Source organism: Notolepis coatsorum (genome assembly GCF_963971535.1).
Source record: "Notolepis coatsorum genome assembly, chromosome: 18".
Lineage (NCBI taxonomy): Eukaryota > Metazoa > Chordata > Actinopteri > Aulopiformes > Paralepididae > Notolepis > Notolepis coatsorum.
The window spans coordinates 19,081,320-19,100,069 of NC_140182.1; the positions used below are offsets into that span (position 1 = coordinate 19,081,320).

Below are 18,750 nucleotides of genomic sequence, written 5' to 3' on the forward strand. Positions count from 1 at the left end.
TAGCGTATTAGGTAGGCAGCTGTGTTGTGTATGAGAAGGGAATCATCAACCTGTGAAACCCCATATTGAGCTGGAAATAAAGCACCATACAGAAAAGGAAACTCTCCTCTTTCTTCCCTACATTACTGCATGACGGATCGCTACATTATGTTGATCCACTACAATAGAACACATTAAATAGCTTACATACGTCTAACCAGCTAGCACTAACATTAGCTTCTTTTGCTCACGCCAATCTATGAGGCTGTAACTGAGTGGTGAGATTAAACGAAAAAGACTAAATCGAGACTAAACAAAGACTAAAATGTTCAGACCTGTAGTTGACTAAAACTGACAAAACGGAAAATAAATGAAGGTGACTAAATATGATGAAAACTAAAAAGAGCATTTGACACATGACTAAGACTAAAACTAAATTAGCTGACGAAATGAACACTGGTTATAAGATTGCATGTGCATTCATACACATGTGCCACACACACACCATTGAAATATCAACACTCTGTAGCAGAAGTTACAAATTAACACATTTTTCCATAAAAATCCCTTACCTTTCATCTGCGTTTCAAGAGCAGCTGAGAAAGAAAACATTTTTTTTTTTACTTTTCAGCTATAATGGATTATAATCCGTTATACACAACATACATAACAGTGTATTAATGAGTAGGTCTCTTATAACACATGAATGTGTCTTCATGCAATAAACTGGAGCCGCCCCACCGTGGCAACACTGCCGAGCGAGCGGTCAGAACTACCAGATCTATGCGGACGACTTCTTCACATCTGCTCCACTGGTAGAGAGGCTCCTGGGTCACAGCTCCACTACGTGGGAACAGCAAGACGGGTGACGATAACCACGATGAAGACAAGCCCTGTGTTCGGATCTTTCAAGAATGTTCTATTTGAATCCCTCCGAAAGGGCTGACAGGCACCACACAATGGATGACTCAATGGTTAGTCATTAGAGTTTGTTTATTTACACAAACTAGTTGAGATGTTTTCTCCACAATACAACCTTTATAATTCCCACAGTTGACCACAGGCTTACCATAGGTCAAAAACCTGTGAAACAGAACAAATGCAGTGCATACACATTAATCATAATATTAATATACAATATATATTAATATCAATACCAATCAATCAATCAATCAATCAATCAATTAATATTAATATCAATATACATATTAATATATCAATACCACTATCAAATATACATACACTATTCATTTTATATATTATATTATATATATAATTTATATTTATATATATACATTCCACTATACACTATCAAACCAGCATGTCATGTCCCCTTTAATTGTGGGTGAAAGGAGATAGAACTAGAATGACTCCATTTCCCAGAATGCATGGCAATGTTTATTTCCTCCTCCGTAACGTGAGCAACTGCTCCTCACACACAGCGCGACCCACATACACAACGGACAAGATAGCAGTTCTTATTCATCAAAGCACACACACACACACCAAAGTTCCCCACATGAATCTCACCGTGACAAACCGGGAAAGCCACCAAGACACCAGCTCAGCCCTGCACCCTCGGCGAGGAGCGTTAGCCTAGCCACAAGCTAGTGGCAAACATTCAGACACAACGTTCATTCATTCAGCCAGCATCACTAACACCGTGCACTATGCAAATATTATCCGCAGGCTGCATTAGCAGCCAGCAGCCAACGTGATACATTACATTGTACATATGTGACACAGCCAAGTTAACATTGCAATCCCTTAATAAAGTCCACTTACCAATGGGCGATGTGATCCTGTCAATGCTATAGTGAGAAGTGACAGCCCGCCACCATTTGAAAGGCAGCTGCGCGAACTGCGCATGCTCAGTCCCAATCACAAACACCTGTTAACTTATTTAGACCCCTTTACACATCTGATCCTTATATTAAATAAACCAAAAGTCTTGACACCTCCCACTTGGCCGACTAATACAATCCAAGGAGGCCACTAAAATACAGGCCACTATAAATACAAGTCACTAGAGTGTTAATGGGCATCTCAGCCTTAAATCAAACTGTTGTAAGTATCTACATTAAAGTGCTTTTAACTAAAGTGTCCTTCAAAGGTAAGTGGGACATTGTGAACACAACCCGCATCATGAACACAAACTAACTAAGGAGGTGGGCCCCACCACCTTTCCTCCTACTGATTGTAGGTTTGCCCTTGAACCACTCAGTTGCCTCACAGGGTTACCCGCTAACTAAACAAAAGGGTCACAAAGTCTTTTGGGTACCCGATGGTGAGGACTTCTTCTGCTGGTCTTCAACCGGAATCAGGACCACCAGCCTCCGCACATCCCTGCGAAGGACGATGGTTGTGGGCAGGGTAAAGTCCTTTCCCCGGGGCCTGGATACATGGGGGGCAGGAAACCCTATGCAGGTTGTGACGTCCACGTCACGGACTACCCCCTTCTTGTCTGGATACGTGAAGACGATCCGGCCGAGCCGGAACTGTCCTCTTAAGGCATTCTGGTCTGCGATCCAGACCACATCTCCAACCTTGACACTCCTCTCTGCTCGGTGCCACTTATGCCGGATGAACAGGTTTGGACCTGCCAGTTCGCTCCATTTCGACCAAAACTTGTCCACCCCAGCCTGGACAGCCCTCAGCCTGCGCCACGGATGAGTTTCCACATCAATCCCTTGCATGTCTCCTCCTTGTCCGGTGCGCCCCAGGATAAGGGAGTTAGGAGTTAGGTACTCGACTGTGTCCTCTTGTTCCTGTGCCTTGGCGTCGATGGGTCGTTCGTTGGTTAAGTTGGCTGCCGAGTAGAGGAGGGTCTGGAACTCCCCCCAGGTGTAGCAACCGGTGGTTCCGTCGAGGCTGTTGAGAGCTCTTTTTATGAGCTTAACAGCTGCCTCTGCTGCTCCGTTCCTGTGGGGCGAATCCGCAGGATGGAAGTCCCACTGCCACTCAGTGCCATTCTTGGCGGCTGCGTTCTCGACCGATGCCTTTTGCACACATGCTAGGTGCCTGTGCAACTCTCTCAAGGCAGGCTTGGCGCCCACAAAGTTTGAGGTTTCCCATCACTTGCCGGCATAGCTTGGCTCTCTGCTTCTTGCAAGGGACGCACTCGTTGACCACCCTTTTGACAGTTCTCCGACCTTGTACTACCCAAGCCTTTCTTCTTGTGCACAGCAGTGTGGCTGCAATGCCTTCATGATTGGCCTCATGAGCTTCTCTAGCCAGCAAGGTCCCCAGCCATGATTTGTAAGGGATTAACGGTACAGCTGTTCCATCTTCACTCCACGATTGGACTCTACCGCCGCAAAGCAAGAGTCCTGTGTTGTCATCTCTGGTCACAACAAGGCGGTTCAGGGTTGTGTCCTGAAAGTTTACGCCATCTTGGGCTTCAAGGGCCAAGTCTTGGAAGGCCACCGTTCTCTCTCTTGCAGAGAGCTCTGGTCCCCTTGCCTCCCACTTTGCTGAATCTGAGGCTTGGTATTTAGCGCTCAGCCAGGATTCCGCAGCTCGTCGGACCCAGGCGACAGTTCCACCTAGCTTTGTCAAGCTACTGAACCGTTTGGGCTCGACAAGGCTTACGAGAGCAACACCCCAGGATTTTCTCTTTGGCTTTTCTGCTGCTGGAGGTGGACCTTGGTCTTTCAGCTGTGGTTGCAGCGCAGAGTCTCTCAAGTCTGTACCAACATCAGTATTGCTGGGGCCTGAGAGCTTTTGTGACTGAGCCCTGGTGACTACAGCTGAGAACGCCTTTCTCTGTAGTCTTTTGACGTCATCAGCGACACTGGTCACAATTTCACTGGGCATCTTAACGGGCCACTCAGCTTCAGGCCATCTCAAGAACTCTGGGCCTCGTTGCCACTCTGACTCATTATCAAGCTCCTCAGTTGCTCCCCTTGTGAGGATGTCCGATACGTTGAGGTTTCCATCAACCCACCTCCAGTCTTCTACTGGTCCAGCCATTTGGATCTCTCCAATGCGGTTGGCAAAGAAGGTCTGGTAGCCATAACTGTCCTTCTGGATCGCTCCTAGAATTGTTTGGCTATCCACGAAGTGGACCCAGCGTGCGACCTTGATGCGGCAGTGCTTCTCAAAGTATCTCTTTAGACGGACCGCAAAGACAGCGCCGCATAATTCTGCTTTAATTACGTCTCCTTTCTGGTCAAGAGGAGTAAGTTTGGCCTTTGATTCAACCAACTTCACGACGACCCCATCTTGCGTCTCCCAACGGAGGTAGAGCACGGCACCGTAGGAAGCCTCGCTCCCATCAGAAAATGTTACGCCCAATGGGCAGCCTATGGCTCCTTGAGGTGTGAGGCTTCTCTCAAACCTGACTTGGCCAAGTCTCACATACTCCTCGAAGAGTGTTATGGAAGCCTCCCGGAGTTTGGGCGAGAGTGGGTCATCCCAAGTGTCTTTGGTCTGATTCCCTATGCCTGCCTCTTGGTAGGAGCTTCTCACAAGCATTACTCCTTTTTGCTTCACAGGTGTGGCAAAACCAATGGGGTCGTAGAATCCAGCGACCTGGCTTAGCAGTACTCGACGGGTCAAGGGGTTTGGAGTGTTACTTCTCATAGCCAACTCCCAGTGCTTTGCTTTCTTTGTCCCGCATCTGGTTGGGTAACACCAGAGTCTTGGGTGCAGACATAGTTGTCTTTGGGTTACTGGATCTGTCCGCAGTTCCAGACCTCCCACTTTGGGCTGACAAGACCCACGGTTTAAGGGAGAAGCCTCCAGCTTTCAAGATCTTTTCGACTCCTTCTGTGATCTTCTCCAGTTCTTTTAAGTCATCGTGGGACGTCAGGATGTCATCTACGTAGCTGTCTTCTACCAGAACCCGGCGCTCTTCTACCATGGCTGCGAACTGGGGCAGATTTGCCGTTTTTTACCTCATGGCGACCTGAGGGATGCAGCCAGCAGGTTTATCTCCGATGTTGACTCTGACAACGACGAAGACTTCGATTTCGTCCTCTGGGTTGTCTCTCCAGAGGAATCGATGGAGTTGGACTTCTTCGTCTTTTAGCCACACAGAGTTGTACATTTTTCTCACGTCACCTAGGGCGGCGAACATCCCAGTCCTGAATCTCAGAAGGACTCCTCTGATCAGATTGAGGACATCTGGTCCCTTGTACAAGAGGTCGTTTAAACTCACCCCCCGGAATTCTCACAGGGGTAGTTGATGAGTGAGGATTTGGCGCGACCAGATGACTGATGTACCACTTTGGTCCCTTCCAGCTGTCGTCTTCCTCTTTGGTGAGTTTAGCGGCAGCTCCCCTTGAGACCATCTCGTGGATCTGCTCTCTGTATGCAGCCTTCCACTCTGGCTCCCTTTCAAGGCGTTTCTCAGTGTTCCGGAAGGTCGCCTCCACGGCACGTCGGTTGTCTGGCAGCGTCGCAGGGTCTCCTCTCCATGGATAAGCTGCGTCCCAGTGGGGGGATTTGCTGTGCTTGTCAGATTGTACGTAGGTGAGACATTCTTTGATCTTTTCAAGGTCTCTTTCCTCTCCTAGGGTCATTTCTTTCCCTCCAGGGGGACATCTACCGCACTTGCAGCCACCACATTGAGGATCACAGGCCGCGCCGACGCTGTCCCACTTGAACCCTTCAATGATTTCTTTGTTGGTAGATGCAGTACTTCGGAGGAGTACTTCTTGATCTTCAACCTGGGCTTTACTTGATCCTGCTGGGCCCACAAGGATCTCTCGGTATGCCTTTGAAGTTGTTCTCATTGACCGTGCAAAGTGGATTTCAGACCTATGCAACGCTAGGTCCACTGCCTCAAAGAGGTCGGGATGAGCTCCACCAACAGTCTTTCCCAGGGGACCGTCCCAGAGGATGAGGTCTCCCTCCACTCTGATTGGCTGTGGGACTAGGCGACCCTCCCTGTGACTGATCAGTAGGTCAATCTTCTCAGGGCGGACCAAGTCTTTGACTGCGACGTCTGGGAAGAACTTTTGGAGTTGCTGCGGCGTGACTGCCTGGTTCACCTTTGCGATGTTTTCCAAGCCGTAACAAAGGAGTTTGTGCTCCGCCACTGTTCCTTTGGGGGTTTTTACCCTCAATCTTAAGGAATACCTTTTGGTAGCAACTGTTTTCTCCATCCCTCCAACTCCTTGGACAATCAGTTTGATGTCTTCGCCATTTAGTTTCAGACGATCAGCGGCTTCGTTCGAGATGTAGTTCGTATCTGAAGCTAGGTCGATCAAAGTGCCGAATAGCTGACCCGAGTTTGTCGTCACCTCGAGTAGCATCATTACCACTGGATATTCTCTTGGCTCACTGCTGGTGCACACTGTTGTTGATGTTCTGTTTGAGAACGCTTCCTTGAACTCTGCTTTTAATTCAGGGGAGAGTTTGGCAAGGAGCTCCTCTTGTTTATTGGTCAGTCCAAGTCCCCGCCTCTCTACTTTTGAATAGCTCTGCTCCTTCTGCTCTCCACTCTTTTCCATCTTCTTGGTCGGTGGCATCGGACAGAGCAAGTAGTTATGGTCTGAGGACCTCCCTTTCCGACAGTCATACTTTGCACAGAGGAATTTCTGGGTGCAACTGCAGTCTTCACCATGGAGGCACAGGCACTTGAAGCATGCTCCAGATTTCTTTAACTGAGCCTTCTTGCTGGACAGGCTTAGTCTCTTGAAGACCTTGCAGGAAAACAGTCTACCTGCATGCTCTTCATCCCCACACGCTATGCATGAGTTTGGTTGAGAGCCCTTTTGGGTGTTTCCCGCTGTGGCTTTGGTGAATGCTCTCCTTTCTCTACCTCAGTCGTTGGGTCTCTCAGGATAGTCTGCTGGACTGGGCTGCAGCTGATCCAACTCCTCAAGGATGTCCTCTTGTCTCTTCAAGTACTGCAGTAGGCAATCAAAGTGAGTCTGTGGTGAAAAGCCGCTTACAGGGTCAAGTCTATACGTAAGCCACTTTTCTTTCAGGGTGTCAGGCAGCTTACTCTCGATGGAATGAGCCACCACCCGATTCTTCACGGCATCTTCCTCCCCCAGGACTTGGAGATCACGAAGAGCTCTTTCCACAGCCTCAATTAGTTCGATGGTCTTTCTTGGTTGGTTTCCCTTGACGGGGGAAAGTCCATGAACCTCTTTTAAGATGAGCAGCACTATCTTCGGCTTGTTTCCGTACTTGTTGTCCAGGAGCCTGAATATGTCATGGGCGGATCCGTAGCTGGACAGCACGAGGTCCCTCTTGACTTTCTCATCTAGGCTCCCTAGGAGATGGAATTTCCTGACGTTTTCCAACCCATGTGGGTTTCCCAGCTGCTGCAGGTCCTCCCATTCAGCTTTCCAACGGTAGTAAGCTCTCATGTTACCAGAAAACATGGGCAGGCGTGCTCGCTCTAGAGTGATCTGGGGCCTGAAGTTATAAGCACCAGGGTATGTGCCGGAACCAACTGGTGGTGCGTGGAAGGTGCCATGTGATGTGCTTGTGGCATTTTGAAGTGCAGCATCGTTGAGATCAGAGGCCATGCTGGGCAAGCTAGGCTGGACGATGGGTCCAGGGGTCCGAGAGTCTATGGGGCAGACTAGATAAGGGTGTGCGTGAGCACCGGTCATTGCAGTTTGCTTATCGCTATGCTCTTTGTGTTCAGGCTTTGCGTGTTCTTCCTGGTCATCGTCGTCACCAGGCTGGTCGCAGCCTCGCCACGGCCATTTATCCCACAGTCTATCATGTCGTTGCTTTAGCTCCTTGCTACGGTCCCTTGACTCCTTTGTATTTGTTATTGGAATCAGGTCTGTCCACTCATGCACAGCTCTGTAGAGCTCGCCAATCTTCCGTTCCAGGTCTGTATTCCCCAGTTCGCGCTCCCTCCTAGTCATCTTCTTATGGTCGGTTTCCTCTGCCTGGTCCAATGCTGCTTCAGCCTCTTCAGCGAGGGTGACAATTGTCTGTTCAGCAAACCTGGCCCAAAAGTTCTTTTCGACGATGACCTTGATTCCATCAAACGTACGGTAGCACTCCGCCGTTTTCTCGTCGACTTGCACCGCCTTTTTTGTGGACTCTTCAATGCCCTCTTCTTTCAGGGCCGTGCTGTATTCAAACCCTGCTTCTTCGACTCTGGTATGCTCCATCTTGAAGTTCAACCATGCACCTCTCAGTTCACTTTCTCCTAGTACATGAGCCCTGGAGGTGAGATGGTTGGCTTTTTTGGAAAAAGCAGTCTGGGCTGCTGAACGCCTCTGCTTCAGCTTCTCCAGCTCCTCCTCTGTCGCTGCCATCTTGCTAACTTTTCCTTCTTCGACCGTTGACTTATGAGCTTTTCTCCCAACTGGGCTTAATAGTCTTGTTTTCCGACTGTTCCCTTTTATTGGCTTTAGCTCTTTGTCTTCGGCTAGCAGGTTTAGCAGATGTACAGGGGGCAGTATGGATGGGCTGTTAGCTAACAGTCAGATGGGTTAAGCAGTCTCTTTAATTAATAAATTTTTTGTCCTTGCTTCCAAGATCATCCGGCCTACTTGGTTGAAAGCTGGGCCTTGGTTTTTGACTGCGTCAATTGGTTTTTGACTGTTCGGATCTTTCAAGAATGTTCTATTTGAATCCCTCCGAAAGGGCTGACAGGCACCACACAATGGATGACTCAATGGTTAGTCATTAGAGTTTGTTTATTTACACAAACTAGTTGAGATGTTTTCTCCACAATACAACCTTTATAATTCCCACAGTTGACCACAGGCTTACCATAGTTTCAAGTTTCAAGTTTCAAGTTTCTTTAATATTTGTCATACAGAAGTACAGAATACTTTTATACAAAATGCTTCTTACTGTTACGCTCCAGAGACTGTGCAAGACAAGATAAGTATGAAATAAAATAACATAGTAAAATTAGAAGTAAAAAAATGAAGTCACAGTGTTCAGTTTAGACATATGTACAATGTTCGATGCAGAATAGACGTAGTTACCATACAATATACAATACTGTGCAGTGTACTAATATACAATACTATATAGTGCAAGGCAGAAATGGGACGAGGTGCAATTTAGGTACAATTCACAGTAGGTGTACGAGTTGTAGTGCAAATCCTTTATCAATAAATATAAAGTGTAAAGTGTGTTTGTGTGATCTAAAGTGTGGAGAGTGGGTGCTGCAGTGTGTTGTTTGTTTGAGTGAGTGTGTGCGTGTGGGTGTGTGTGCTGTGTGCATTTGATGGTTGTTGCATAGTGTTTATTGTTCGTTTAGCAGCCTGATGGCCTGGGGATAGAAGCTTCTTCTGAGTCTTTCTGTGCTCGCCTTAAGACTCCGGTATCGCTTGCCTGACCGCAGCAGTTCAAAGAGGCAGTTGTTCGGGTGGCTCGAGTCCTTAATAATTCTCTTAGCCAGGGCGGTTAGGTGGCCGAGCGGAGATTGCGTTCGTCACCAACCCCGGAGCTGTGAGCTGGATTCGCCTGTTCGAATCCAGCTCACAGCTCCGGGGTTGTCACCAGCTTGGCTGGCCGTCTGCACTAATACAATTGGCTGTATTAGAGGGTGGGGGAAGCTGGCGGGGTGGGTCCGGGTCGTTGTAAACAGCGACTCCTACAGTTCGGTCGGGGCGCCTGCTAAGCGCGGATAGGACTCGAGGGGGATAGTGTGGTCCTCCCACACGCTACGCCCCCTCGATAAGAATCCGCGCTGCCAGGTGAAAAGAAGCAGTGATTGGCTGGACGTGTGTCGGAGGAAGCACGTGGTAGCCTCCACTCTCCCAGATGATCTGACTGTGGGGGGTAAGTGCGCAGCGACCAGGAAGGGACTGGGAATTGGCATACGACTAACATTGGGATGGGAGAAAATCGGAGGAAAATGGAGGGGAAAAAAAAAAAAAAAAAAAAAAAAAAAATTCTCTTAGCCTTCCCCTTGCACCGCTTGTTGTAAATGTTCTGGAGGGTGGGAAGCCCCCCTCCAATTGTGCGTTCGGCTGAACGTGTCACTCTTTGTAGTCTGCTACGGTCTTGTGCAGTGCTATTCCCAAACCAGGAGGTGATGTTGCCGGTCAGGATGCTCTCTATTGTACATGAGTAGAAGTTCCTAAGGATCTTCTGACTGACTTGGAACTTCCTTAGGCGCCTGAGGAAGTAGAGGCGTTGTCGTGCCTTCTTCACAACACTGTCAATGTGTGTGGTCCATGTCAAGTCCTCGGATATGTGGGCTCCGAGGTACTTGAAACTGTTCACTCTCTCAACCGGTGCCCCGTCGATGCTGAGGGGGCTGTAGTCCTTGACCCCCGACCTCCTGAAGTCCACAATCATCTCTTTTGTTTTGCTGACGTTCAGGGAGAGGCAGTTCTCCTGACACCACTGTGACAGGTTCTCTACCTCTTCCAGGTAGGCCCTTTCGTCGTTGGCAGAGATCAGGCCCACCACTACTGTGTCATCAGCAAATTTGATGATGGTGTTGTTGTTCCGCTGTGCTACGCAGTCATGTGTGTACAGGGAGTAGAGGAGGGGGCTCAGAACACAGCCCTGGGGGGCCCCTATGTTGAGCGTGATGGATGAGGAGGTGCAGTTGCCGGCTCTTACCACCTGGGGTCTGCCCGTCAGGAAGTCCAAGACCCACTGGCAGAGGTCATAGTTCAAGCCCAGGTCCCTGAGCTTGGCTATGAGTTTGGAGGGGACTATGGTATTGAATGCTGAGCTGTAGTCGATGAACAGCATTCTCACATAGTTCCCCTGCCTCTTGTCCAGGTGTGATGCTGCTGTGTGCAGCACATGGGCTATGGCGTCCTCCGTGGACCTGTTGGGGCGATATGCAAATTGCAGAGGGTCCAGGTTGATGGGGAGGGAGGAACAGATGTAGCCCTTCACTAGCTTCTCAAAGCACTTCATGGCTATGGAGGTGAGGGCTACAGGGCGGTAGTCGTTGAGGCAAGCGGGCGTAGATTTTTTGGGTACAGGGATGATGGTGGACTTCTTCAGACAGGTGGGGATGACAGCCTGTTCCAAGGACAGGTTGAAGATGTCAGTGAATACCGGGGCCAGTTGGTCGGCACAGACTTTTAGGACGCGGCCGGGGATGCCGTCCGGTCCTGCTGCCTTCCTGATATTCACTTTTTTAAAGATCCGTCTCACCTCATGCTCTGTTACCCTGAACACTGAGTCTCCATCAGCAGACCCCCCCCCCCATTGCCGTGGTTTGTAGGCTGGTGTTGTTATTCACAGCCTCAAACCTCGCATAGAAGGAATTGAGATCATTTGCTAAGGAGATGTCACTGTTCAGTTTGAGGGGGGTGCCTTTGTAGTCTGTCATTGTTCTGAGGCCCTGCCACATGCCTCTAGAGTCAGCCTGTTCAAATAGGTCAAAAACCTGTGAAACAGAACAAATGCAGTGCATACACATTGTTACAAAGGGTCAGATTAAACCGAATATATATATTTATTACTTGAGATATATTGTATAGTATTTGTATATCGTCTGATATCCCTTGTATATTCTTTGTACATATACACGGAATATCCCTTTACCTAGTACAGGCCAGACCATAATATTCGTTCTCCTATTGGACAGCGACCCCCTAGGCGCCACGGCCATACCCCCAATGTCTAGTTCAAAGTCACCGCTAAGACATGTCTCAACATGCCCAGGTTTGCGCAGTAATATGAGACAGAAATAAGGCTGGTACTAGATTATTCACCTTACGTATAAATACGGCGCAGGTGGATACAGAAGCACTTATCCTTAGACTTAGTAACTAAAAGCAGAAGCCTTCACCACGATACAACGTGCTGTGAAGTGGGCCCGTTTTGCCCCGAAATAGAGCCTTGAGACCGCGTGCGAATTGATAGCTGAAGTGTCAGAGTTTAACGCTGTATCGTCGAGTTCGACCTATTCTATTATTAAGTAATAGTCTATTATGTATAGTGTATCGTGCGGCTACCGTTCTACAGTGACCAGCATTACCAACGTTTCATCGTACCGAGCTAGTGTGCTTATCCAGGCTGGGCGGCCTAACCTTGTGCCGCCATCCGAGGAGCCCTAGACGAGAACCGTGTGGATATGTACACTGGATAACCTACACCGACGTATGCAGAGCCCTTTTCGGCTGGATTATATTGCTTTGGTCCTGTGGCTGCTGGAGCAGAGAATCGTCTACCCCCACTACCGTGTGGGATTTACCCTGTGAGGAGCCCCGTCGAGCCCGCCTCTGGGACTCAGAGGCTGGCTAGCTTTCATCCATGCTGCAGTGCATACCGGAGAATAGCTGTTGCTTTGTCTACGGACCAAGGGATTATTGCACTGTCTCCTGTACCTGGAGTCTCTTTGTTCCTCGTTGGTCCAGACTTTTGCTACCGACAAATCCTCTCCCCTGCTGGCTTACAACCGGAGGGAACCCCCCTAGTATCTCCAGCTGACCTACGAGTGTACCTTATATAATTCTTATGCTACAGGTGGTATTAATGATCCCCTTCGTAATATGCTCATGGACTTACGCTCTTGACCTATTCATGCACATTCTTCGCCTTACAAGCACGACTCTAATTCTCAATACTGTAAGATAATATTGATGCTCTTCTAATAAATATTCCAAACAGGACTTTCTTTGTTAAGCCGTGTTATTGTGTGGGTGTTCATCTCATATACATGTGTACTGTATGGCCAGTAGTAATGTACATAACTCAGTAGTGGTTTAATGATACCATACTTATTCAATACAGTCAGGGAATTGTACCCCTCAGTTACACACATTAATCATAATATTAATATACAATATATATTAATATCAATACCAATCAATCAATCAATCAATCAATTAATATTAATATTAATATCAATATACATATTAATATATCAATACCACTATCAAATATACATACACTATTCATTTTATATATTATATTATATATATAATTTATATTTATATATATACATTCCACTATACACTATCAAACCAGCATGTCATGTCCCCTTTAATTGTGGGTGAAAGGAGAGAGAACTAGAATGACTCCATTTCCCAGAATGCATGGCAATGTTTACTTCCTCCTCCGTAACGTGAGCAACTGCTCCTCACACACAGCGCGACCCACATACACAACGGACAAGATAGCAGTTCTTATTCATCAAAGCACACACACACACACACCAAAGTTCCCCACATGAATCTCACGTGACAAACCGGGAAAGCCACCAAGACACCAGCTCAGCCCTGCACCCTCGGCGAGGAGCGTTAGCCTAGCCACAAGCTAGTGGCAAACATTCAGACACAACGTTCATTCATTCAGCCAGCATCACTAACACCGTGCACTATGCAAATATTATCCGCAGGCTGCATTAGCAGCCAGCAGCCAACGTGATACATTACATTGTACATATGTGACACAGCCAAGTTAACATTGCAATCCCTTAATAAAGTCCACTTACCAATGGGCGATGTGATCCTGTCAATGCTATAGTGAGAAGTGACAGCCCGCCACCATTTGAAAGGCAACTGCGCGAACTGCGCATGCTCAGTCCCAATCACAAACACCTGTTAACTTATTTAGACCCCTTTACACATCTGATCCTTATATTAAATAAACCAAAAGTCTTGACACCCTGTGCTTTGTGTGTTGTTATCCTTTTAGTATTGCTTCTGTATATGTGCTTCTGTACCATATGCCAAACTTACTAATAAAACCATTTTCAATCACTCAGGTCCGCCTGCCGAACTGCACCCTCGAAGATGACATATCACTTGCATTTCATGGGTTATAGGATTGCATGTGCACACACACACACACACACACACACACACACACACACACACACACACACACACACACACACCATTGAAATATCAACACTCTGTAGCAGACTGTGAAGTTACAAATTAATACACTTTTACATAAAAAAAGTCAACCAACAAACTCGATTCTTGTACCGGATCTCCTCTCTGGTAAACAAGAATACCCTGAAGACTCTGGCAGGAGCACTCATTCAAGGGTACTACAACTATGCTTGCACCTCATGGTACCAAAGCACCTCAAAGGCGCTAAAAACAAGATTACAAACATCTCAAAACTAACTGGTCGGACTACTGCTTGACCTGACTCCTAGAACCCACCTCACCCCTGCCCACTTTGACAACCTAGGATGGCTTAGCCTTAGAGTAGACGACAGAGTACAGCAACTTGCAATGGGCCTGGTCTACAAGATACACTATACGACTAAGGTACCCATGTACATGTCAAAATACTTCCCAAAGGTCACAACACCAGAGGAAGCTCAACAAATCATGTTAAACCCAGATTCGGCTCAAACAAGGGACTAAACACGTTTAGCAATTATGCCACATCAATGTGGAACGCCCTACCCAAAGCTGTAAAGGAATGTGAATCCCTACCCACATTCAAAACCGCTCTTAAAGAGCACCTACGGGAGGCTGCAATTCGAAACTGGCCACCGTAAATGTCCAAACCCCCCACCCCCTCGCCTGTTAATCTGTAAGCCGTATTTCGCCTAAAGGTATATGCCTAAGTAAATGGAAGATTGCTCCACTTCTGCCAGGTCAATTTGCATGTTCTTGGTATCTAGGAGCATCTAGGGACTGGGGGTATGTATTTCCAGTGTCAGAAATATTGTGTCTGTTACTAGGCTTGATAAAATTGTGATGAAACAAAGGAGAATATAAATTATGATTTATGAGTTTTGCATCTTTGATCAACAATTGATACGGGTAGGAGAAAATGCTCACTGAGCTCATTCACCACCTTATTGAGATCATGTGTAGAAAAAATCTAAGCAAATGAACCGCGGGAAGATGATTAAACAGAAGGATTTGTAGATACAGTAATTAATGATAATCGATTTTAATTATAAATTCATATTTGACCTTGAACTTGACCTTGACCTTATTATGGCCAAATCATACATCTATGGATAGGGAAAATGCTCCTCTTTCCAATGGCAGGGTTGAATCTGGATTTAGTCATTTCCTTGCGGTTTTTACGATAATTAGCATTTTCCGATACATTTGTATTTCCGATAAATCGTATAAAACATCGGTAAAAATGAAAATATCACTTTGACTACTGTTTTTGACAGGGTTATGGTCTTTACTCTTGGCTACAAAAAAATATATTTAAAAACATTGACCTCTTAACATCCAAAGGCCCACATGTGGACGATTTTTTGCCGACCTCTAGTGGCTCGGGGGTGCATTTATTTTAATACAATATATAGATAGAATTAAAGCCCTATTTGTTGCCTGTCGATTGCCCTTTCAGGTGACAAAATCCGTTCAGCGGTTCTCGAGTTACATGCCGATATGTGAGGCATGCCATAAAGTACGCAAAAGTACACATTACCACCCCCGACTCCCGGGGCTCTAGCTCCGTCAATAATTTGGCGATCTCGAAAATCTTTGCAGAGGGTTGTAGCCAATGAGTGTGGCTTTCCAATGATACCCCATGATATGATAATTGGGGATATAATACGGTCTCTATTGATCGATTTATGATAAAGAAAAGAAAAGTCCCCTATAGGGGGACCTTAAGGCTTAACAGGCTAATAGACAATCTCCTCCCCACCGCATGTATATATTCTCTCCCAGCCGTATGTATATTTCTCTCCCACCCACCCACCCCCTCCTAATGTACAGTCCCCTCCCCATCATATGTATATACTCTGTCAGGATCTATGGGTAACAGTACTGTATATTTGAATACCGTTTATGTCACAAATGTATCAGTACTAAATACCTGTATGTCCCTATGCCATAAATGTCATGTATGTTGTGTATGTCATAAATGTTAATATGAATTGAAAATGGGGGACCCTGATGTAAACAAGACAAACGTCTTTCTCTGGTCTGCATCCCCTTAACAATTGTGTGTATTGAGCCGTACTGTATTGTACCCATTCTGCAATCTGTTAAATAAAGTTTTCATTCATTCATTCATTCATTCATTCATTCATTCATTCATTCATTCATTCATTCATTCAAATCCCTTACCTTCATTCTGTCTCTGCAGTGCCCGCACCTCACTCTCTGTGGCATTTGATCTCACGTTGAGGGTTTCAAGAGCAGCTAAAAAAGAAAATTACCATAATTTTTTTTTCTTTTTCTTTACAGCTATAATGGATTAAAACCTGTTATACACAACATACATAACAGTGTATTAACCATGATTAGATCTCTTATAACACATTAATGTGTCTTCATGCAATAAACTGGAGCTGCCCCACCGTAGCTGTGATTTATTCTGGTTATTGATACAAGACACTATGAGTTATTATGCATGTTAATAATGCATTATGAGCAATTATGAATATTCATATAACACTGTATCCATATCCAGAAGCCAATAGGGAGGCTGAGAAAGAACCCTGTTTGCCTGTGAGACAAAGATAGCATCACATATCACTTGCATTTCATGGGTTATAAGGAGTGTTCATTTGGTCAACGAAAATCATGACTAAATCCGCTCGTCAACGAAGCTTTTTCCCGTGACAAAAACGAGACAAGACGTCACGTTAATGGAGATCATGTGACACTAATGTGACGAAATAATTCATGCAATGTCGTTGACTAAAAACGACGACACAAAATATAGTTTGCAAAATAAAATCTTGCTAAATGTTTATTCAACATCAACTTGAATTGTATTTGCTACCTGCTAGCTAACAGGAACTCGTTTGCAGACAGGAACGTAACAAACATAATTGTCCATGCGGAACCCCTATGCCCAACAAATCGTTCCATGGGTGTGTGTCGCCCTAGTTGTGTGGTCTTCTTATTTTCAGTCTTAGGGGCACCACTGTTATGCTGGGGGTGTTGTTTCCCCCCGGGAGATATGGGAAGAAGGACCGAATGTTACGTTGTTGTTGTGAAGCTAGCGTATTAGGTAGGCAGCTGTGTTGTGTATGAGAAGGGAATCATCAACCTGTGAAACCCCATATTGAGCTGGAAATAAAGCACCATAAAGAAAAGGAAACTCTCCTCTTTCTTCCCTACATTACTGCATGACGGATCGCTACATTATGTTGTTCCACTACAATAGAACACATTAAATAGCTTACATAAGTCTAACCAGCTAGCACTAACATTAGCTTCTTTTGCTCACGCCAATCTATGAGGCTGTAACTGAGTGGCGAGATTAAACGAAAAAGACTAAATCGAGACTAAACAAAGACTAAAATGTTCAGACCTGTAGTTGACTAAAACTGACAAAACGGAAAATAAATGAAGATGACTAATTATGATGAAAACTAAAAAGAGCATTTGACACATGACTAAGACAAAAACTAAATTAGCTGACGAAATGAACACTGGTTATAAGATTGCATGTGCATTCATACACATGCGCCACACACACACACACACACACACACACACCATTAAAATATCAACACTCTGTAGCAGAAGTTACAAATTAACACATTTTTACATAAAAATCCCTTACCTTTCATCTGCGTTTCAAGAGCAGCTGAAAAAGAAAATTTAAAAAAATAATATTTTACTTTACAGCTATAATGGATTATAATCCGTTATACACAACATACATAACAGTGTATTAATGAGTAGGTCTCTTATAACACATGAATGTGTCTTCATGCAATAAACTGGAGCCGCACCACCGTGGCAACACTGCCGAGCGAGCGGTCAGAACTACCAGATCTATGCGGACGACTTCTTCACATCTGCTCCACTGGTAGAGAGGCTCCTGGGTCACAGCTCCACTACGTGGGAACAGCAAGACGGGTGACGATAACCACGATGAAGACAAGCCCTGTGCTTTGTGTGTTGTTATCCTTTTAGTATTGCTTCTGTATATGTGCTTCTGTACCATATGCCAAACTTACTAATAAAACCATTTTCAATCACTCAGGTCCGCCTGCCGAACTGCACCCTCCAAGATGACATATCACTTGCATTTCATGGGTTATAGGATTGCATGTGCACACACACACACACACACACACACACACACACACACACACACACACCATTGAAATATCAACACTCTGTAGCAGACTGTGAAGTTACAAATTAATACACTTTTACATAAACAAACTCGATTCTTGTACCGGATCTCCTCTCTGGTAAACAAGAATACCCTGAAGACTCTGGCAGGAGCACTCATTCAAGGGTACTACGACTATGCTTGCACCTCATGGTACCAAAGCACCTCAAAGGCGCTAAAAACAAGATTACAAACATCTCAAAACGAACTGGTCGGACTACTGCTTGACCTGACTCCTAGAACCCACCTCACCCCTGCCCACTTTGACAACCTAGGATGGCTTAGCCTTAGAGTAGACGACAGAGTACAGCAACTTGCAATGGGCCTGGTCTACAAGATACACTATACGACTAAGGTACCCATGTACATGTCAAAATACTTCCCAAAGGTCAGTGAATACCACGATCACAACACCAGAGGAAGCTCAACAAATCATGTTAAACCCAGATTCGGCTCAAACAAGGGACTAAACACGTTTAGCAATTATGCCACATCAATGTGGAACGCCCTACCCAAAGCTGTAAAGGAATGTGAATCCCTACCCACATTCAAAACCGCTCTTAAAGAGCACCTACGGGAGGCTGCAATTCGAAACTGGCCACCGTAAATGTCCAAACCCCCCACCCCCTCGCCTGTTAATCTGTAAGCCGTATTTCGCCTAAAGGTATATGCCTAAGTAAATGGAAGATTGCTCCACTTCTGCCAGGTCAATTTGCATGTTCTTGGTATCTAGGAGCATCTAGGGACTGGGGGTATGTATTTCCAGTGTCAGAAATATTGTGTCTGTTACTAGGCTTGATAAAATTGTGATGAAACAAAGGAGAATATAAATTATGATTT

General features: G+C 45.8%; 2 protein-coding genes across 5 annotated transcripts in view; both read right to left on the reverse strand.

Annotated features, from left to right (window-relative positions):
* LOC311244676 (complement C1q-like protein 2) overlaps positions 1-17,368 on the reverse strand; it is a 41,037-nt gene extending 23,669 nt beyond the window's left edge. For all 4 annotated transcript variants that reach the window (XM_084334312.1, XM_084334310.1, XM_084334311.1 and 1 more), the window contains exons 1-3: positions 17,350-17,368; positions 15,900-15,974; positions 552-575 (exon numbers count right to left, since the gene is read on the reverse strand). In XM_084334312.1, coding sequence (XP_084190438.1) covers positions 552-575; positions 15,900-15,974; positions 17,350-17,356 — 106 coding nt within the window. In that variant the 5' untranslated portion in view covers positions 17,357-17,368. The remainder of the gene's footprint in view (positions 1-551; positions 576-15,899; positions 15,975-17,349) is intronic.
* Positions 17,369-17,615: 247 nt separating this feature from the next.
* LOC311245256 (uncharacterized protein) overlaps positions 17,616-18,750 on the reverse strand; it is a gene marked incomplete at both ends in the record, with an annotated part of 38,471 nt that continues 37,336 nt past the window's right edge. Inside the window, one exon of the mRNA XM_084335091.1 lies at positions 17,616-17,626. Coding sequence (XP_084191217.1) covers positions 17,616-17,626 — 11 coding nt within the window. The remainder of the gene's footprint in view (positions 17,627-18,750) is intronic.